A 16814-nucleotide genomic window follows, 5' to 3' on the forward strand; every position below is an offset into this window, starting at 1 on the left:
TATGGTTTTATGATGAGGCTCTAAACAATCAACTCAATATTATTGGATTATTGGGTTGATGTGTGTTAATTCAAAAGTACAGTTTACCCAAAAATTATCTACTTTAGATGCTCTATTTTTATTTTTAGTGCCATTTCTTTAATACATTTATTGTTTGAGTATTTTTATCACACTACATTTCTCTTTGACATTTCTGATGGTTGGCTATTGTGTTCCTAGGATATTCTTCGTCTTCTCACATTGTGGTTCAACCATGGAGCTACCTCCGAGGTTCAAATGGCATTGCAGAGAGGATTTTCACATGTTAAAATTGAGACATGGCTGGTTGTTCTACCTCAGATAATTGCCAGGATACATTCAAATAATCGTGCTGTGAGGGAGTTGATTCAGTCACTTTTGGTGCGAATAGGACGAGCTCATCCACAGGTTATTGTTTGAATGGTTTCCTCTGCTTTTCTTTTCCAATTCATTGCCTCAAGTAAGTTCTAGGATATGTTTAAATTAGCTTCCATGAAGAAATTGATACAATTGCTTTTGGTGCAAGTCAAGTGCGTCCTCTGAAGCTTGCTTTTAATTGGTTAACAAGCTGATCTCCCCGATTCCCCAAATATGATTGTGATGACCCACTTGTTCAGGGTATTCCTAACATTATCGATAATATCCTCAATACTATTCATGCTCCAGGTTGGCGATACCGATAACACTAGTATTAGAAATTCCAGGTATCGGTGACATATCTCTAAGTATCACCGATGTATCAATACCACCATATTTTTAACTATGTAAATTCCTGGTGTTGCTTGTATCGCCAATGTTTTCAACCGTCTAAGTTCTAGGTGTCGCTTGTATCGCCAATATATCGACGATATTTCGATAATATCGCCAATGTATTGATATCACCAAAAAATCTGTTTATTAAAAGAAAAACTCCATTTCAGTTTTTTATGGGTGCATGGTTTTGTGATGAAATGCATGTTTGTATGTGTGTATATGCATGCATGCATGCATGGATGGATGGATGGATGGATGGTTGGATGGATGTGTGTGTGTGTGTGTGTGTGGCTAGTTGTGGCTGCGGCTGCGGCTGTGGCTGGATGGATCCACCATTTTTCGCAAATTTCCCCGAGTCAACGATACATGATTTTAGGCCCCATTAAAGGGAAAAATATTATTTAATTCCTAAATGTTGTGCGGGATGACTTGGATTCTGCCAATCTGTCAGTGCAGGGAAGCCCTGTTTTGATTCGACTGGTATATCATCGGTCCAACCGAATTAGGGATGGATTCACAGTTTGCATGTTGTGAAGATTTGCACATTTTTTGGTTTGACCGAAGAGTGAGTCGGTTTGTTTTGGTCCGATTGACACGTTACACAGATTAGCATAAATCGGGGTATTTAAGTTCGCTTTCCATTAGGGCTTGGTTAACTACAAGTGTTTTCTCTCTAAGGGCAAGGGTTTGCGAGCTAAGAGGGTTCTAGACACTTGTAAGGGCTTGTGAATGAATTTTCTCAAGGGGCTAGGGTTTTCCTAGATGCGCATCGTAGGGGAGATCGGGTGATCTTGTAATCGAAGAAGGTGAGTGGTGTAAACTCCAAGATTTTGATTATAGTGGATCTCTCTCACTTTGTGCCATGGTTTTTTCCTGCAAGGGTTTTCCACGTAAAATATCTTGTATTCTGTGGTTGCTTGCTTGGTTGTTTGGTTATTCTGTTTATTGTGATTGTTCTATCTTTGTTGAACGTGCTTCCACAAAACGCACAGTTTGAAGTTTGTCTTAGATCTGAAATTCTTATACCTAGGGTTGATCTAGGTTCGTCATGGCTCAGGATTACATCATAGTGGTGTGAGATAAGAGCCGAAACTCCAACAACGTAGTATCAGAGTGTCGGGTTTTAGGACGTTCGGGAATTCAATGAAGATGTCAGGGCGAAGTTTGAGATACAAAAATTTAATGGGAAGAATAATTTTAGTTTGTGGCAGCGGAAGGTTAGGATATCCTTATATCACAAGGGTTGAGCAAAGCGTTGTTGGAGACTAAACCTGAGAAGATGTCTAATGATGACTAGAGCAAACTCGACGAGAAGGCTATGAGCACTATCCATCTATGTCTATTAGATAAAGTCATGTACAACGTTTTAGATGAGGAATCTCCCTTGAAGATGTGGAAGAAACTAAAAGATTTATACATGGTGAAGTCCCTCACTAATAAGTCGTTTGTGAATAAACAACTTTTCGAGCTACGGATGAAGGATCCGATCTCCTGGCGCACATGAATTCATTTATGAAGGTGTATGTAGTGAGTTGTTAGGTCTCTGAGTGACGATTGAGGATGAAGACAAAGCAGTGCTACTTCTAGCATTGCTTCCCACATCATACGATCATCTTGTCACTACTCTGTTGTATGGGAAGAATACAGTGAAGTTGCAAGAAATCATCATGGCTCTCATTTTGAACAAGATGAGTACTTTCATGTGAAAGGGGGTTAGGGACGTGGGAGATCCGTGGAGCGATCTCGGTTTGATAGGAAGAAAAAATCTAGATCGAAATCAAAGGCTAAGGACAAATGCTTTTATTATGGCATATATGAGTACTTTAAGAGAGATTGCCAGAAATAGAAGGAAGACTTAGAAAGCAAGGGTAAAAAGAACACAGGTGAATTGGCTAGCGTAGCGGAAGAGAGCTCAGAAGGAGACCTCCTCTTGGTCTCTTCAAGTACGAGTCATCTCGTAAATACATGGATACTCAATTCAGGATGCTCGTATCATATGTGCCCGGATAGGACTTCGTTTGATTCCTACAAGTCCTTTGATGGTGGAAGTGTTTTGATGGGGAATGATACACCACGTAAGGCCATCAAAATAGGGACTATCAAGGTAAGGATGTCTGATGGAGTCATACAAACTCTAGGTGATGTCAGGCATGTCCTTGGATCTGAAGAAAAATCTGATATCCTTGTGGGTTTTAGATACGAATGGGTGCACGTTCACCGCATTTGGCGGTGTAATCGAGGTCACTAGAGGTGCAATGGTGTTAATGAATGGATATAAAACAAGAAATTTGTACAAGTTGGTTGGTAGCACGATTATAGGTGAGGCCGCTACCACCTACGTAGAATCCGTCATAGATGACACTGATCCGTGGCATATGTGACTAGGGCATATGAGCGAGAGGGGCGTGATGAAACTCTATAAATGGAATCTGTTGAAAGGAGTTAAGGCGAGCAAGGTGGATTTCTATGAGCATTACATCTATAAGAAGTAGTGCAGGGTAATGTTCAAGACTGTTGCACATAATAGTAGCAGGGTGCTCGATTATATTTATTCCGATGTCTACGGGCTAGTGACAGTACCGTTTAAGGGAGGAGCATGATACATAGTGAGTTTCATAGACGATTACTTGAGGAAGGTTTGAGTATACTTCTTAAAGCACAACTCTAAGGTGTTCACCAAGTGCAAGAAATGGAAGGCGGAAGTAGAAAAGAAAACCGAGAGACAGGTTATGTGTCTTAGGTCGGATAACGGTACAGAGTACAGAGAGGCGGAACTCATGAAATTTAGCAAGGAACATGGCATCACAAGGCACTTCTCAACTCCATGGACCCCACGGTAGAACGGGGTGGCAGAGAGAATGAACATAACTCAATTGGAGAGGGTGAGAAGTATGGGGTTGCATGCGTAGCTACCTAAAAGCTTTTGGGCAGTTGTTAACATGACATGCTATATTGTAAATCGGTCACCATCTACAACGCTGGTATCCAAGGTTGCAGAGGAAGTCTGGACATGTAAAGATGTTGATTACTCGGGGATGAGGATCTTTGTGTGTCTATCATACGTCCACGTGCAGAGTGGACAAAGGACGAAGTTGGATCCCAAATCTAGGAAGTGCATCTTTATCGGGTATGAGAAATGTGTTAAGGGCTACAAGCTTTGGGATTCAGTTTTACAGAAGGTGGCCATTAGCAGAGAAGTCATCCTTGATGAGGCATCAATGTTAAAGGCCAACAAGGACGTTGCAGGGAAGTCGTAAAAACATGGTGAAACTGGAAAATTGTCGGTGCAGGTGGAGCCAGTTGAGTATGTTACTGAAGGTGAAATTTAGCAGGAGCAGGAAAATGACCAAAACAATCAGCAAAATACCCAGGAGAGTATAGCTAGGAATAAGGAGAAAAGAATCATTGGAGCCTCAGTTTGATATGGGTTCGAGGACATGGTTTCTTTTACATTGTTCACAGGAAGTGGAGATACCTCCACCTTTCATGAGGCAAAATCTAGAAAGGATGGCGACAAGTGGATGTTGGCCATGGGAGAGGACATGAAATCTCTATATTTGAATCAAACATGAGAGTTGGTGGAACTTCTAAAAGGTCAGAGGGCTATAGGGTTCAAGTGGGTATTCAAGAAGAAGGATGCATTAACAGAAAAAATGATGAAAAGTACAAGGCATGACTTGTAGCAAAGGAATACTCGTAGAGGAAAGGAGTAGATTACAATGAAGTTTTCTCTCCGGTCGTGAAACATACGTCAATCAGGGTGCTACTGGCTATGGTAGCAGAATCCAATTTGGAATTGGAGCAGCTTGATGTGAAGACGACATTCCTCTATGGGAACTTAGAGGAAGTCATTTACATGAGGTAGCTTGAAGGACTCCAGGAGCTTTGTAAGGAAGGCTATGTTTGTAGGCTGAAGAAGTCATCGTATGGGCTGGAGCAGTCTCCGAGGAGTGGTACAAGCGATTTGATTCCTACATAGTGGAGATTGGGTATATCATGTGTGACTACAATTGTTGTGTATATTACATGGTGCTTGAGGACGGGTCCTATATTCTACTGATGCTTTATTTTGATGATATGTTGATTGCTACAAGGGATAAGGAGATACTCTTGCTTAAGTATCTGTTAAGCAATGAGTTTGACATGAAGGATTTGGGTGTTGCAAAGAAGATCCTACATATAGACGGAGAGTCTGGGAAGTTGTGGCTGTCTCGGAGGGGATATGTGCAAAAGGTGCCAGAGAGGTTCCACATGGAAGGTGCTAAGCTAGTTAGCACGCCTCTAGCAGGTCACTTTAAGTTGTCAGGTAGCTTGTGTCCAAGTACAGAAGAGGGGATTCATATATGTCATGGGTGTTGTACACGAGTGCAATGGAGAGTCTCATATATGCAATGGTTTGCACGAGATCGGATATTTCACAGGTAATTGGTATGGTTAGCAGATATATGATGAATCCAGGAAATGAGCATCAGAATGTTGTTAAGTGGATTCTAAGGTATCTTAGGAGCACAGTCGACACTGGAATCATGTTCGAGGGATATGGAGCTTCAGGTGTAGTTGTATGCTACGTGGATTTGGATTATGCAGGTGATCTGGACAATAGGAAGTCAATTAAGGGATATGTTTTCACATTAGCATGCGGACCGATATGTTGGAGATCTATACTATAGTCTATGATAACGTTGTCTACAATCAATGCGGAATATATGGTTGTGATGGAGGCATTATTGTTGAAATGTCTAATAGGAGAACTCGGATTGAAGCAGAGGCGATTCGGTTGCATTGCGATAGTCAGAGTGTTATCCATCTAGCGATGAATCAAGTGTATCATGCAAGAGCCAAGCACATCGACGTGAGGTTCCATAAGATACGGGAACTTATTACTTCATGAGAGATTCTGTTTCAGAAGATTCATATGGATGAGAATGTTGTGGACATGTTGATAAAGCCGATGATCACAGAGAAGTTCAAGCATTGCTTGGGCTTGATCAATCTCTCTGAGCATTGATGAGATTGGGCACCCTTGCACAGGGGTGCAGATGAAGCTACATTCTAGGTAAAGAATACAGGGAGCGGTCTACGCTCAAGGTGGAGGTTGCACGAGAGATATTTAGAGTGACTTGGCAAAATGCAAGTCAAGGGAGATTGTTGTGCGGGATGCCTTAGATTCTGCCAATCTATCAGTGCGGAGAAGACATGTTTCAGCTTGACCGGTATATCATCGGTCTAACCAAATTATGGATGGATTCATAGTTTGCACGCTGTGAAGATTTGCACGTTTTTGGTTTGGTCAAATAGTGTGAGTCGGTTTGTTTCGGTCTGACCGAATGTTCCATTCGGTCTGACCGACGGGTTACGCGGATTAGTGCAAATTGGGGTATTTAATTCCGATTAGGGCTTGGTTGGCTAGGGGTGTTTTCTTTGTAAAGGCTAGGGTTTGCAAGGTGAGAGGGTTCTAGACACTTGTAAAGGCTTGGGAATAGATTTTCTCAAGGGGTTAGGGTTTTCCCAGGTGCGCATCGCAAGGGGAGATCGGGTGATCCTGTAATTGAAGAAGGTGAGTAGTGTAAACTCTTAAGGTTTTGATTATAGTAGATCTTTGTCTCTTTGTGCTATGGTTTTTTCCTGCAAGGGTTTTCCATGTAAAATATCCTGCGTTCTCTGACTGTTTGCTTGATTGTTTGGTTATTCTGTTTATTGTGATTGTTCCGTTTTCGTTGAACGTGCTTCCGCAAAGTGCGCAGTTTGACATTAGTGTTAGATCTGAATTTCTAATACCTAGAGTTGATCTAGGTTTGTTGTGGCTCAGGATTACATCATAGTGGTGTGAGATAAGAGTCGGAACTCTAACACTAAATATGCAAATATGAGTCTTTTCGCTATTATTTGATTCTTAAATATGCAAATATGTGTATTTTAGCATCCCTTGAAGTATCATTGAAAATTTCCACCATTTCCCCATGTTTCTATAATGTTTCCTATGTCAAAATTCCATGGTTTTAGACCCCCATTAAAGAGAGAAGCTTATTGTGTATGCGACTTTTTTTGCAATTGTTTGATTCCTAAATATGCAAATATGTGTATTTTAGCAACTCTCGAAGTTTCATTGAGAAATTCCACCATTTCCTTGTGTTTCCCCAATGTTTCCCTTAGTCAACAATATAGTTCAAGGTATTAGTGATAATATCGGTGGTATCAATACTAGGAACACTGGATGAACCATATGATCCTTGGGCCCCCAGGTCTTTATGAGTAGGCTCTGGTTAGTAATCTAAATTGTTGATATTATGGGTTTCACAAAGGAATAGGTGAACAAGTTTGGTGTGGGTTAACCATATGCGTGCTCGCATTAAGACGTGGTTTTCATCTCATATTCTTGAATTAAAATGCATTTTTTTGTTTGGATGGGTTGGTTGTTCTCTCTGCCTTAGAGAGAGAGAGAGAGAGAGAGAGAGAGAGAGACCCCCTAGTATCAACGTTGGTACCGGTCAGTGTTGTGGGCCCCATAATGATTTATGTGTATGTCCATCCATTTTGCTAGCTCATTTTAGGGCATTAGCCCGAAAATGAGGTAGATCCAAATCTTAGGTGTACCACACCACATGAAATAGTGGGTGATTGAATGCCCACTCTTAAAAACTTCTTGGGGGCCACAAGTTTTGGTCATGCTAATATTTGTGCTTTCCCTTCATCTAGGTCTGTGTGACCTAATCAACTGGTTAGATGGCAAATAAACATTAAGTGAGCGTTCAAATACCACTGTTTCTTGTGGTGTGGTCCACATGAGATTTGAATCTGCCTAATTTTTTGGATTATGGTATCAAAGTATCTGGCAAAATGGATGAACATAGTGGATTAAAAACATTCATTATGGTGGGGCCTATAGACCACCATCCAGTAGCTACTGGCAACTGACAACGTCAGTAGGCAATCCGCATCCCACCAAGACCTAGCCAGAGATGAACGGTCCTGTGGGGCTCGTGGTGGGGCCCACCATGATGTTTCATACATGTCTTGATATATTTAAAAATGCTATGCATTCAATTTGAATATAGTTGCATTAATTTAGTCAGACAACACATAGCTTAGGACCCTATATAAAGAAAACCTATTACGTGCACCTTTTTTTAAATGTTATAATTTAAAATTGTGTATTAAGGTCTTTTTTTAACAATCCCTGAAATTTTATTGAAAAATTCAACCATTTTCCCAATGTTTCCCCATGTTTCCCAAAACGTGCAATAAATTATACGATACAATCGATATATCCCGTGCGAGAACTAATATGTATCTATATCCCAAGGGTGCAATACATTGCGCGATACCGATATTTCGAACATTGGCTTGTACAATATGATTAAAAATCTGATCACATCCTTCTCTTTTGCTCCTGTTCTTCTCATCCTTTCTTCTTATTGCCAATTCTTATTAAAAAAAAGAAAAGAAAAAAAAGAAGGAAATATTGAGTAAACAAATTCACAATTCGCACTTTAATCTTTTCTCACGCAACTTGTTTGTTTAATTCAATTTTCTCTGGTTCAATTCTTAGTTGCAGGATCCTTCTAACTAGGTGCCACACCCACTTATAATCGTCCTTCGGACTCTTGAACTTCTGCTTCCACTTCCTACCTATCTAATATCGTTTAAATTTTGAAACAAATGTTTCCGTAATCCCACACCCAAATCTGTTGCTGCTTTGCTTCACTCTTTGTGCAACTATATTTCAGTTATGTGAGCGTTGTGGGTTTCCAATAAAAAAATTTCTGTTTACGTGTCTTTTCATGTTAAAGCACATTTCAGTCATTTCTGTTCTGCTTGTGTGTTGTGTTGCTACCTGCTATATTTTCTCTTGTGGAGCCTATGTACACATAAGTAACTTTATTCCTCTACAGGCTCTTATGTACCCTCTTCTGGTGGCATGCAAATCAATAAGTTCATTGCGCAAACAAGCTGCTCAGGAAGTGGTTGATAAAGTACGGCAGCACAGTGGTGTACTCGTCGATCAGGTGAAATGTTAATAAATCTGGGAATTTCTCTGCATTGTATGCAGGCTAGATTTTGTGACATGACTATTGTTTGATATTTTATACAGGCACAGCTTGTATCTAAGGAGTTGATCAGGGTTGCCATTCTCTGGCATGAGATGTGGCATGAGGCATTGGAAGAGGCTAGCCGGTTGTACTTTGGCGAGCATAACATTGAGGGTATGCTAAATGTGTTGGAGCCATTACATGCAGTGCTTGAGGAGGGCGGGGAGAGAACCATAAAAGAGACAACCTTCATTCAGGTGGTTGCTTTATCACTTTTAAGATTGACCATGGATTTTGTATTCTGATTCATAAAGACTAATGTGCCTAGGTTGCAACTTCAATTTTTTTATGTTACTTTCTTTTGTATTGAGGAATTGACATATTAGACCTTTGAATATCAAAACATACCGAACAAGGTTTTCCTTACCATTCCTTTAAACATTTAATGGATCCCCTTGTTCTGTGTTATTCTTCCTTTAGCTGTTGGACCTTCATAAGATTTTCTTTTGAAAGCAGGCATATGGTCGGGAATTACTGGAGGCTCATGAATGCTGCTTGAAGTATAAGAGAACCGGGAAAGACGCAGAACTTACTCAGGTATTAGAAAGTCTTTTACTTATTTCAAATGGATGAAGGGAAATTTTTTTTTCCCTGTACTTCATAATACATTGTTTTCAGTTCATTGAGAAGTATAGTTTTGTTTGTTCATTCTTACTAGTGATTTGAATATATCTTTTCAGGCTTGGGATCTGTACTATCACGTTTTCAGACGCATAGATAAGCAGCTTCCCAGTCTTACTACCCTAGATTTGCAGGCAAGAATTATGTAATCAGTTTTCCAGTTAATGGATTTTTCCTGTACTTGTTTTGATGCAGTGTTAGTTTTCTTTTTCTTCATGAATGCAGTCTGTTTCCCCAGAGTTGCTCAATTGTTGCAATTTGGAGCTTGCAGTGCCAGGAACATACCGTGCAGGTTAATGGGCTTTGACTTCCCTTAATCCAATGTTTCTTTTTTCCTTTTCCTCGTCTTTCTATTGCATTCAAATTCACACCAATCTTTGGATTCAGGATCAACTCTGGTGACAATACGTACATTTGCACCGCAACTTGTTGTCATAACATCTAAACAGCGACCTCGAAAATTGACAATTCATGGAAGTGATGGAGAAGATTATGCTTTCTTGCTGAAGGGTCATGAAGATTTGCGGCAAGATGAGCGTGTCATGCAGGTCTGATTCCCTTTCTAACAGAAGCCACTTATGAATCTTGTCAGTGAAGTCATAATATATTAAGTTGAATTTACTTTCTTAGATCTCCTTTGGTTTTTTACAGTCTCTTTTAGTTGCTTACAGGTAGATATTTTGTTGGAGCTAACCTTCTTCTTTTCTAGCTTTTTGGTCTGGTGAATACTCTTCTTGAGAACTCCAGAGACACTGGAGAAAAGGATCTTTCTATTCAACGTTATGCTGTTATTCCCTTGTCCCCAAACAGTGGATTGATAGGATGGGTTCCAAACTGTGACACACTGCACCATCTAATTCGGGAATACAGAGATGCCAGAAAGGTGTGTCAACTATTATCATTCATTCATCAAGGACTACAAGTTATTCTCTACCACAGCAACCCTCCACTTATTGTTATATTTGATCATGGTTTTCAGATCTTCTTAAATCAAGAGCACAGATTGATGCTGGCTTTTGCCCCTGATTATGACCACCTGCCACTCATTGCTAAAGTGGAAGTGTTTGAGCATGCACTGCTAAATACTGAAGGAAATGACTTAGCTAGGGTATATTCTTACTTGTAACTTGGATATGCCTTTCATAACCAATTTTGTTTTGTCGTGCAGATTGAGAACTTTTACGAGCATTCACAGAATATGTGTGGGGAATTCTTACATTCATGAGTTCTGATTCTTGATTGGCAGGTACTCTGGTTAAAAAGCAAAACTTCTGAGGTTTGGCTAGACCGTCGGACAAACTATACAAGAAGCCTGGCTGTGATGAGTATGGTATGTCCCTCACCTCTATATGTGGTCCCAGGACTTCTTCCTTCTCGGAATTTCCTTCACGCCATGTTGGTAATGCTCATAGAGAAACTTCCACTTGCTCCAGGTAGGTTACCTTCTTGGGTTAGGTGATCGGCATCCTAGTAATCTTATGCTGGACCGTTACAGGTATTGTCATATCTGTTTGTCCTTTTCTAGAAATTCTATGTGTTACGAGTTTTATTTTTGAGATTTCAGAAAGTAAAATGCCAATTATATTGTTTCGCAGTGGAAAAATCTTGCATATCGATTTTGGAGATTGCTTTGAGGCTTCAATGAACCGGGAAAAGTTTCCTGAAAAAGTACTCTCCATCTGCCAAATAATGTTTTGTACATTTTCTTCCCTTTTTCATATGTGATTTAGTTGAAATTTCTTCGGTTGTCAAGTTCTCTAATCTCATTATTCACAAAACAGGTTCCCTTTCGCTTGACTAGAATGCTTGTGAAGGCTATGGAGGTTAGCGGCATTGAAGGGAACTTCAGGTCAACTTGTGAAAATGTGATGCAAGTTCTCCGAACAAATAAGGATAGTGTCATGGCCATGATGGAGGTACGGGAAGCTAGATTTTTTTGTTTCCTTTACATATATTGCTGTATCTTTAAACTATGTAACTTGGATTTTGATAGGAGTTTTGGTGTCTGACATACGCACAAGCTGTTGAACATGGAAACCATTTCATACCGAACACTGAAACTTCTGAACAGTGATGTAGTATCTTGAAAGGTGTTTTTAAAATAAATATTAGTTCTATAAAACAGATCGAGATAAATGGGAACAGAACAGAATGATATAAATAAATTAGTTAATAATACAGAAAAGGATAAATTAAGGTTCTGTTCTAACAGCTCCCAAATATGATGCGTGTCCTCGTGGCTACTTATCAGAAAATCAAAGTCCTAGTTAAGCTAGTCTTTAAGACATCTTGAGGTGCCAACTCATGCTCTCACCTGTTTTCAGGCCTTCGTACATGACCCTCTTATAAATTGGAGACTATTCAATTTTAATGAGGTCCCTCAAGTGGCAAATTTTGCGAATACCCATGCTCAGGCAGTTGTGAATAGTGATGACTCTGCACCCGCTAAGGAGCTTACTCAACCTGTAAGGGGTGCTCGAGAAAGGGAACTTCTTCAGGTAATTTTCACTGAATGCTGTCGACGTTGAGAATATTGCTTAATTTGTGGTTTTGTGTGTTATATGCTTTTATTTCAATTGGGTGTCTGTAGGCTGTCAATCAACTTGGTGATGCAAATGAGGTTTTAAATGATCGTGCGGTTGTTGTTATGGCTCGGATGAGCAACAAACTTACGGGACGCGACTTTTCTCCTGGTTCTTCAATGTCTAGCATTGCCAGCTCTATTCAACACACGGTAGACCATGGTACCTTGATTTCTGGGGATACGCGTGAAGTTGACCATGGTTTATCTGTTAAACTGCAAGTTCAAAAGTTGATTATACAAGCGACATCACATGAAAATTTGTGTCAAAACTACGTGGGGTATGTATCTGTCAACTTTCGCCCTTATTGCAAATTGTGATCATCCAAGTTCCATACACAAGATCGATTCTCTGTGATGCTTTCATCATATTGGCAGTTCTTATCATAATTCATTTTGGGAAAAAGGGTTATTGTTTTGAGAAAATCCATGAAGTGGAAGAAAAAATTAATTAAACAAACATAAGAGAAATGGTTGATAATGAAAGATGGTCAAGGGACCTATGGAGACTAAGGATATTTTAACTCATTGCAGAGGCATCCAATTTTCTCTTCTGGTGAGATCTTGTAAACCAAAAATCGGCATCTGAAAGTGCCAAAAGGATCTGGTTTGATTCTGAAATTCTGATTATAATATAAAACATGATTCAAAAGAAGAAGATTTCTAATTGGTTCAGCCTCCCAGTGGAATTCCATACACCCTTTGGAGAGAAGAAAAATTTTCAATGAGAAAGTGCTATTTTTGTTGACCGAGTGAACCTTTGTCAGTAATCAGTATTGGCCTTTATGTTTTCATATGAGATTGGTCTTTAGTCCACTGAACTGAAATTTGAAATTGAAACGAATCCCTTAACTGCTGTTGTCACTTCCATTTTCATTTCACAGGGTTCCACCACTTCCTCGAGTCCTGGGTTATTGATTGCAACTTCATCTCTAATCTCTTCCTTATTTTGGTTGGGAATTTTGTGTCAACTGTGGTATGAGGCTGATTCATAGGGAGAAATAATAATCTAAACTCCTGTAACCTTGTCCTTCAATTTGAAACTATTGTTTCAAACTTGATAATTTATGATTTCTCAAGCATTGTCAAAGGCCCTAAATCCTTCTCACCATCAGTGTCCAACATTTGGAAAATCTCTACATGAATATAGTATTTTAATTTGAGAAATGTTCAAATACAATGTTGTATTTTAATTTCCACATAGAATGGTTGACCTGTGTAGAACATCTGAGCCATGAAAAGGTGAGCTGAATCATAATGATCATCTGGGGCAAAAGCCAGAATGGTCCGCTCATCGGGTGGGCAGTGGGCTATACTGTCAAAATCATTGACATGTGATGTCTAACGCATTGTACAATTGTGCCCACCTAATTAGTAGATCAGTCTGATTTCTGCCGTAGGTGATTTTTGTGGTGCTGCCTAGTATTCGAAATATTGGTATCACGTTATGTATTGCATCCTTAGGATATAGATACGTATCGGTTATCGCACGGGATATATTGTCCGTATCGAGTAATCTATCACACTTTTTGGGAAACATGGGGAAACATTGGGGAAATGGTTGAATTTTCAATGAAACTTCAGGGATTGTTAAAAAAGACCTTAATACACACTTTTAAATCATAACATCTCAAAAAAGAAGTGCACATAATAGGTTTCCTCTGTATAGGGTCCTAAGCTATGCGCTGTCTAACTGAATTAATGCAACTAAATTCAAATTGAGTGCATTATATTTCGAGTTTATGTGACGATCATTTCATCAAACACTCCTAAACACTCTTGAACTAATGCAACTATATTCAAATTGATATTTTAATAATTTTTAATTAAAATGATTTTTATTTTCCGAAAATTGACTAGGACTTAACAAATCAGTAGACCAGCCCTCACACGTGCTTAATTTCATGTTTGGAGTGCAACATTGCAAGCAATTTGGGAGAAATTGTGAAAATTTAAAATTTCCCAAAATTTTCCCAAATCAAACCACCTACACTCAAATTTCAAAATTAGAGTGTATGTAATGATCGTCTCATCAAATACTCTTAAATATTTCGATATTAGTCTCAATTGATAGTTGGTTAAATGAATGTTTTGAAAAAAACATGGAGAACATGAAGAACCAATGGATATCGAAATCAAAGCTCCAACTCCATGATTTTTCGTGCAAAACATGAAGAACCAATGGATTTATGACCATTTGATACTGATTTAACGTAATTAAAAAAAAGGATCGGAAATTGAAAATGCTCACTAGATCATACATGTGGGATATATCGGCACTACCTATGCGTTTCGTATCGCACAGGTAGGATACAGATATATCGTGGGATATATTGGTCGATATTTAAAACATTGGTGCTGCGTACCTTTTGCTCATCTTGGATGCTGATGCAATCAAGCTCTTCTCATGTGTTACATGCAAGAGGTCTAGTGGCCCCATTGGATCACAGGTGTTACGCATGTGGGCCCCTCGTAATCACATGTGTGGAGGTTACTTTCATTAATGTTTTGCTTTTATTCCTTTTAGTCTCTTTATTATTGTAATGACCAAAATAACCCTTATAACACCTACTAAAGTAACTAAAGCAGGGGTGTTGTAGTCCTCTCAAACAGTATTAGGTTAACCTTCTCTTGTAAATCCTATCCAAGGCTTCATATTGAATTTGTGAGCTCATTTTTGCATGGTGAATAGAACTTTTTTTTTTGTGCTTGTGTTTTGGAAGAGGATAGGGTTTGTGATTTCTGGTAATCGAGAGGGTTGTTAGGGTTCCTCCTATACCCATTGAAGCCAGTACATCCAATTGCATTTAGGTATCTGAAAGTGATGCTTGGCAAGGAAGAAGCGTGTATGCGATAAGTCCGCATATAATGTTGTATGTGAACATTACTCTTCTAGTTTTCCAGTTGACATCTTCCCGGGGATCAGGTCCTAATACAGGGGCATTTTCACACTGGGCTCGAGTGGGGCCGCCTGTTGGATGCAGGGGCACACTTGGGGTAAGTGACCCATGTGATTTGGGGCCCACTGGGGAGGTCTCGTGTTTAAGACTCCCTACCAGGAGTGATTAATGCGCATTTCACGCCGGGCTCGAGTGGGGTAGCCCGTGGGATGCGGGGCCACTCGGGGTGGGCAGCCCATGTGATTTGGGGCTCACGAAGGGGGTTCGGCCGAGGTCCTAACCCATGAGATGTGGGGCCTGGGCTTATGAGATAAAGGGATTAATTCTCCATACTCTAACAGTTTGAGCTTTTAGAGCAAGTGGTTAATTGTCCTGCAGCAGGTCCACCGTCATAGTTATCAGATAGAAATTGACATTCAACCATGTAATGGCCCTTTTCTAGTGTTTTTACAGCATTATTGCAATAGGTGCATGTTTTGGGGTGCAAATGGATTGGGTTGACCCAACCTAACAATAAGTGGGTCTGGGTCCAAAAGTTCAATGTGTATAACTAAATGGGTCAGGTCTGGGACCTCTCAAAATCAACCTGACCCAACCCAACCTAGATTAGATTGGTAAGTTTGGAAGGTGAGAGGGAGACTAGCTTGTGTAGGATCTTTCGGCTCATTTGGCCTCTTGGCACATTTCATTAAACAGTAAACAAAAATGCACTTGCAATCTTTCATTTAGGGAATTTTGACATCACAAGACTTGGAGATCATATTATTTCACTGCAATCGATGGTTCTACAGATGTGACCCAACTAATGAGTGGTGGATTGTTATACATTAGAATGTACAGTAGGATTTCCTGAGACGATTCCCTTTTATACCATGAAAGAGAACTGCAATTAGTAGTATGTGTAGGATTGAAAATAACTTTAAATATAAATAAGCTATTTATCTGTGCAAATCCTTCCACTCGACCAAGGGGCTGATTCTCTGCATTGAAAGTTTTCTTAGTGATAGTTGTTTCGCTCTTATGCTCTGGTTCCAAATCTTTTGTTAACATTGTTTTGGAGGAATGATAAGCCATACGAGCGTGTTGAGTTGTTGTGCACATGACACACAGATTGATCGAACTGTTCTGACCTCCAATTAATGGATGTATGTTAAGTTCCAACTGCGGACTATTCTCATTTAAAGTTGATCATATGTTGGCCAATCTACCTACTAGGGTTGTCTGTTCAGTGCGATTTCCTTGTTGTGACTCGTCCACTGAGGGCCATGGTTTCAATGGTTTGGATTGTGGCACATGTATGCCATGTGTACAATTTTTCTGTGCATGTGTATGGATCATCAAACTGGCGGAGGATCAATTTGGTTGTCAGGTGTTTTTTCATGACGCGACTAGTTTAGCTGTTTTGTTGTGTTTAACTTTGAGCGCTCGTGTGGCATGTTTGCAGGTGGTGTCCTTTCTGGTGAGCAGTAGAGAAGCGGTGCTGTATTTTGTACATAGCTTGTACATATATTAGGATTAGTGATGTAGCCATCTTGATTTAAGACCTCATTTTTTATGTAATTTCTCCTGTTTGGGAAAGGCTGTGTATATGTAAATATTTCTAGATTTTATATATATATATATATATATATATATATATATATATATATATATATATATATATATATATATATGAAGAAAATGGGTTGTCCACCCTCTTATGGAAATAAGGTTTTGGATGTAACCTGAAAGTGGTATTCACTGTTAGTTGAGTGGGCCCCATTTGATGAGCCATGGCCAAACTGTACGAAAGGTGAGCTACATTGTTAAGATCATCTGGGGTGAAAAAACCTGGATGATCCATTCATCAGG

At 39.6% G+C, this 16814-nt stretch overlaps 1 protein-coding gene across 2 annotated transcripts in view; it reads left to right on the top strand.

Annotated features, from left to right (window-relative positions):
- Window positions 1-16541, top strand: part of LOC131228680 (serine/threonine-protein kinase TOR) — a 107658-nt gene extending 91117 nt beyond the window's left edge. The window contains exons 42-57 of one of the 2 annotated variants that reach the window (XM_058224521.1): window positions 220-426; window positions 8664-8777; window positions 8864-9058; window positions 9318-9398; window positions 9542-9616; window positions 9708-9774; window positions 9870-10030; window positions 10192-10365; window positions 10462-10590; window positions 10729-10812; window positions 10916-10977; window positions 11078-11150; window positions 11264-11398; window positions 11807-11980; window positions 12073-12344; window positions 16408-16541. In XM_058224521.1, the coding sequence (XP_058080504.1) occupies window positions 220-426; window positions 8664-8777; window positions 8864-9058; window positions 9318-9398; window positions 9542-9616; window positions 9708-9774; window positions 9870-10030; window positions 10192-10365; window positions 10462-10590; window positions 10729-10812; window positions 10916-10977; window positions 11078-11150; window positions 11264-11398; window positions 11807-11980; window positions 12073-12344; window positions 16408-16426 (2022 nt within the window). In that variant the 3' untranslated portion in view covers window positions 16427-16541. Of the gene's footprint in view, window positions 1-219; window positions 427-8663; window positions 8778-8863; window positions 9059-9317; window positions 9399-9541; window positions 9617-9707; window positions 9775-9869; window positions 10031-10191; window positions 10366-10461; window positions 10591-10728; window positions 10813-10915; window positions 10978-11077; window positions 11151-11263; window positions 11399-11475; window positions 11624-11806; window positions 11981-12072; window positions 12345-16407 lie in introns of those variants that run through there. The other variant, XM_058224522.1, reaches the window with a different exon arrangement.
- Window positions 16542-16814: the final 273 nt, after the last annotated feature.

Source organism: Magnolia sinica, chromosome 16, assembly GCF_029962835.1.
Source record: "Magnolia sinica isolate HGM2019 chromosome 16, MsV1, whole genome shotgun sequence".
Classification (NCBI taxonomy): domain Eukaryota; kingdom Viridiplantae; phylum Streptophyta; class Magnoliopsida; order Magnoliales; family Magnoliaceae; genus Magnolia; species Magnolia sinica.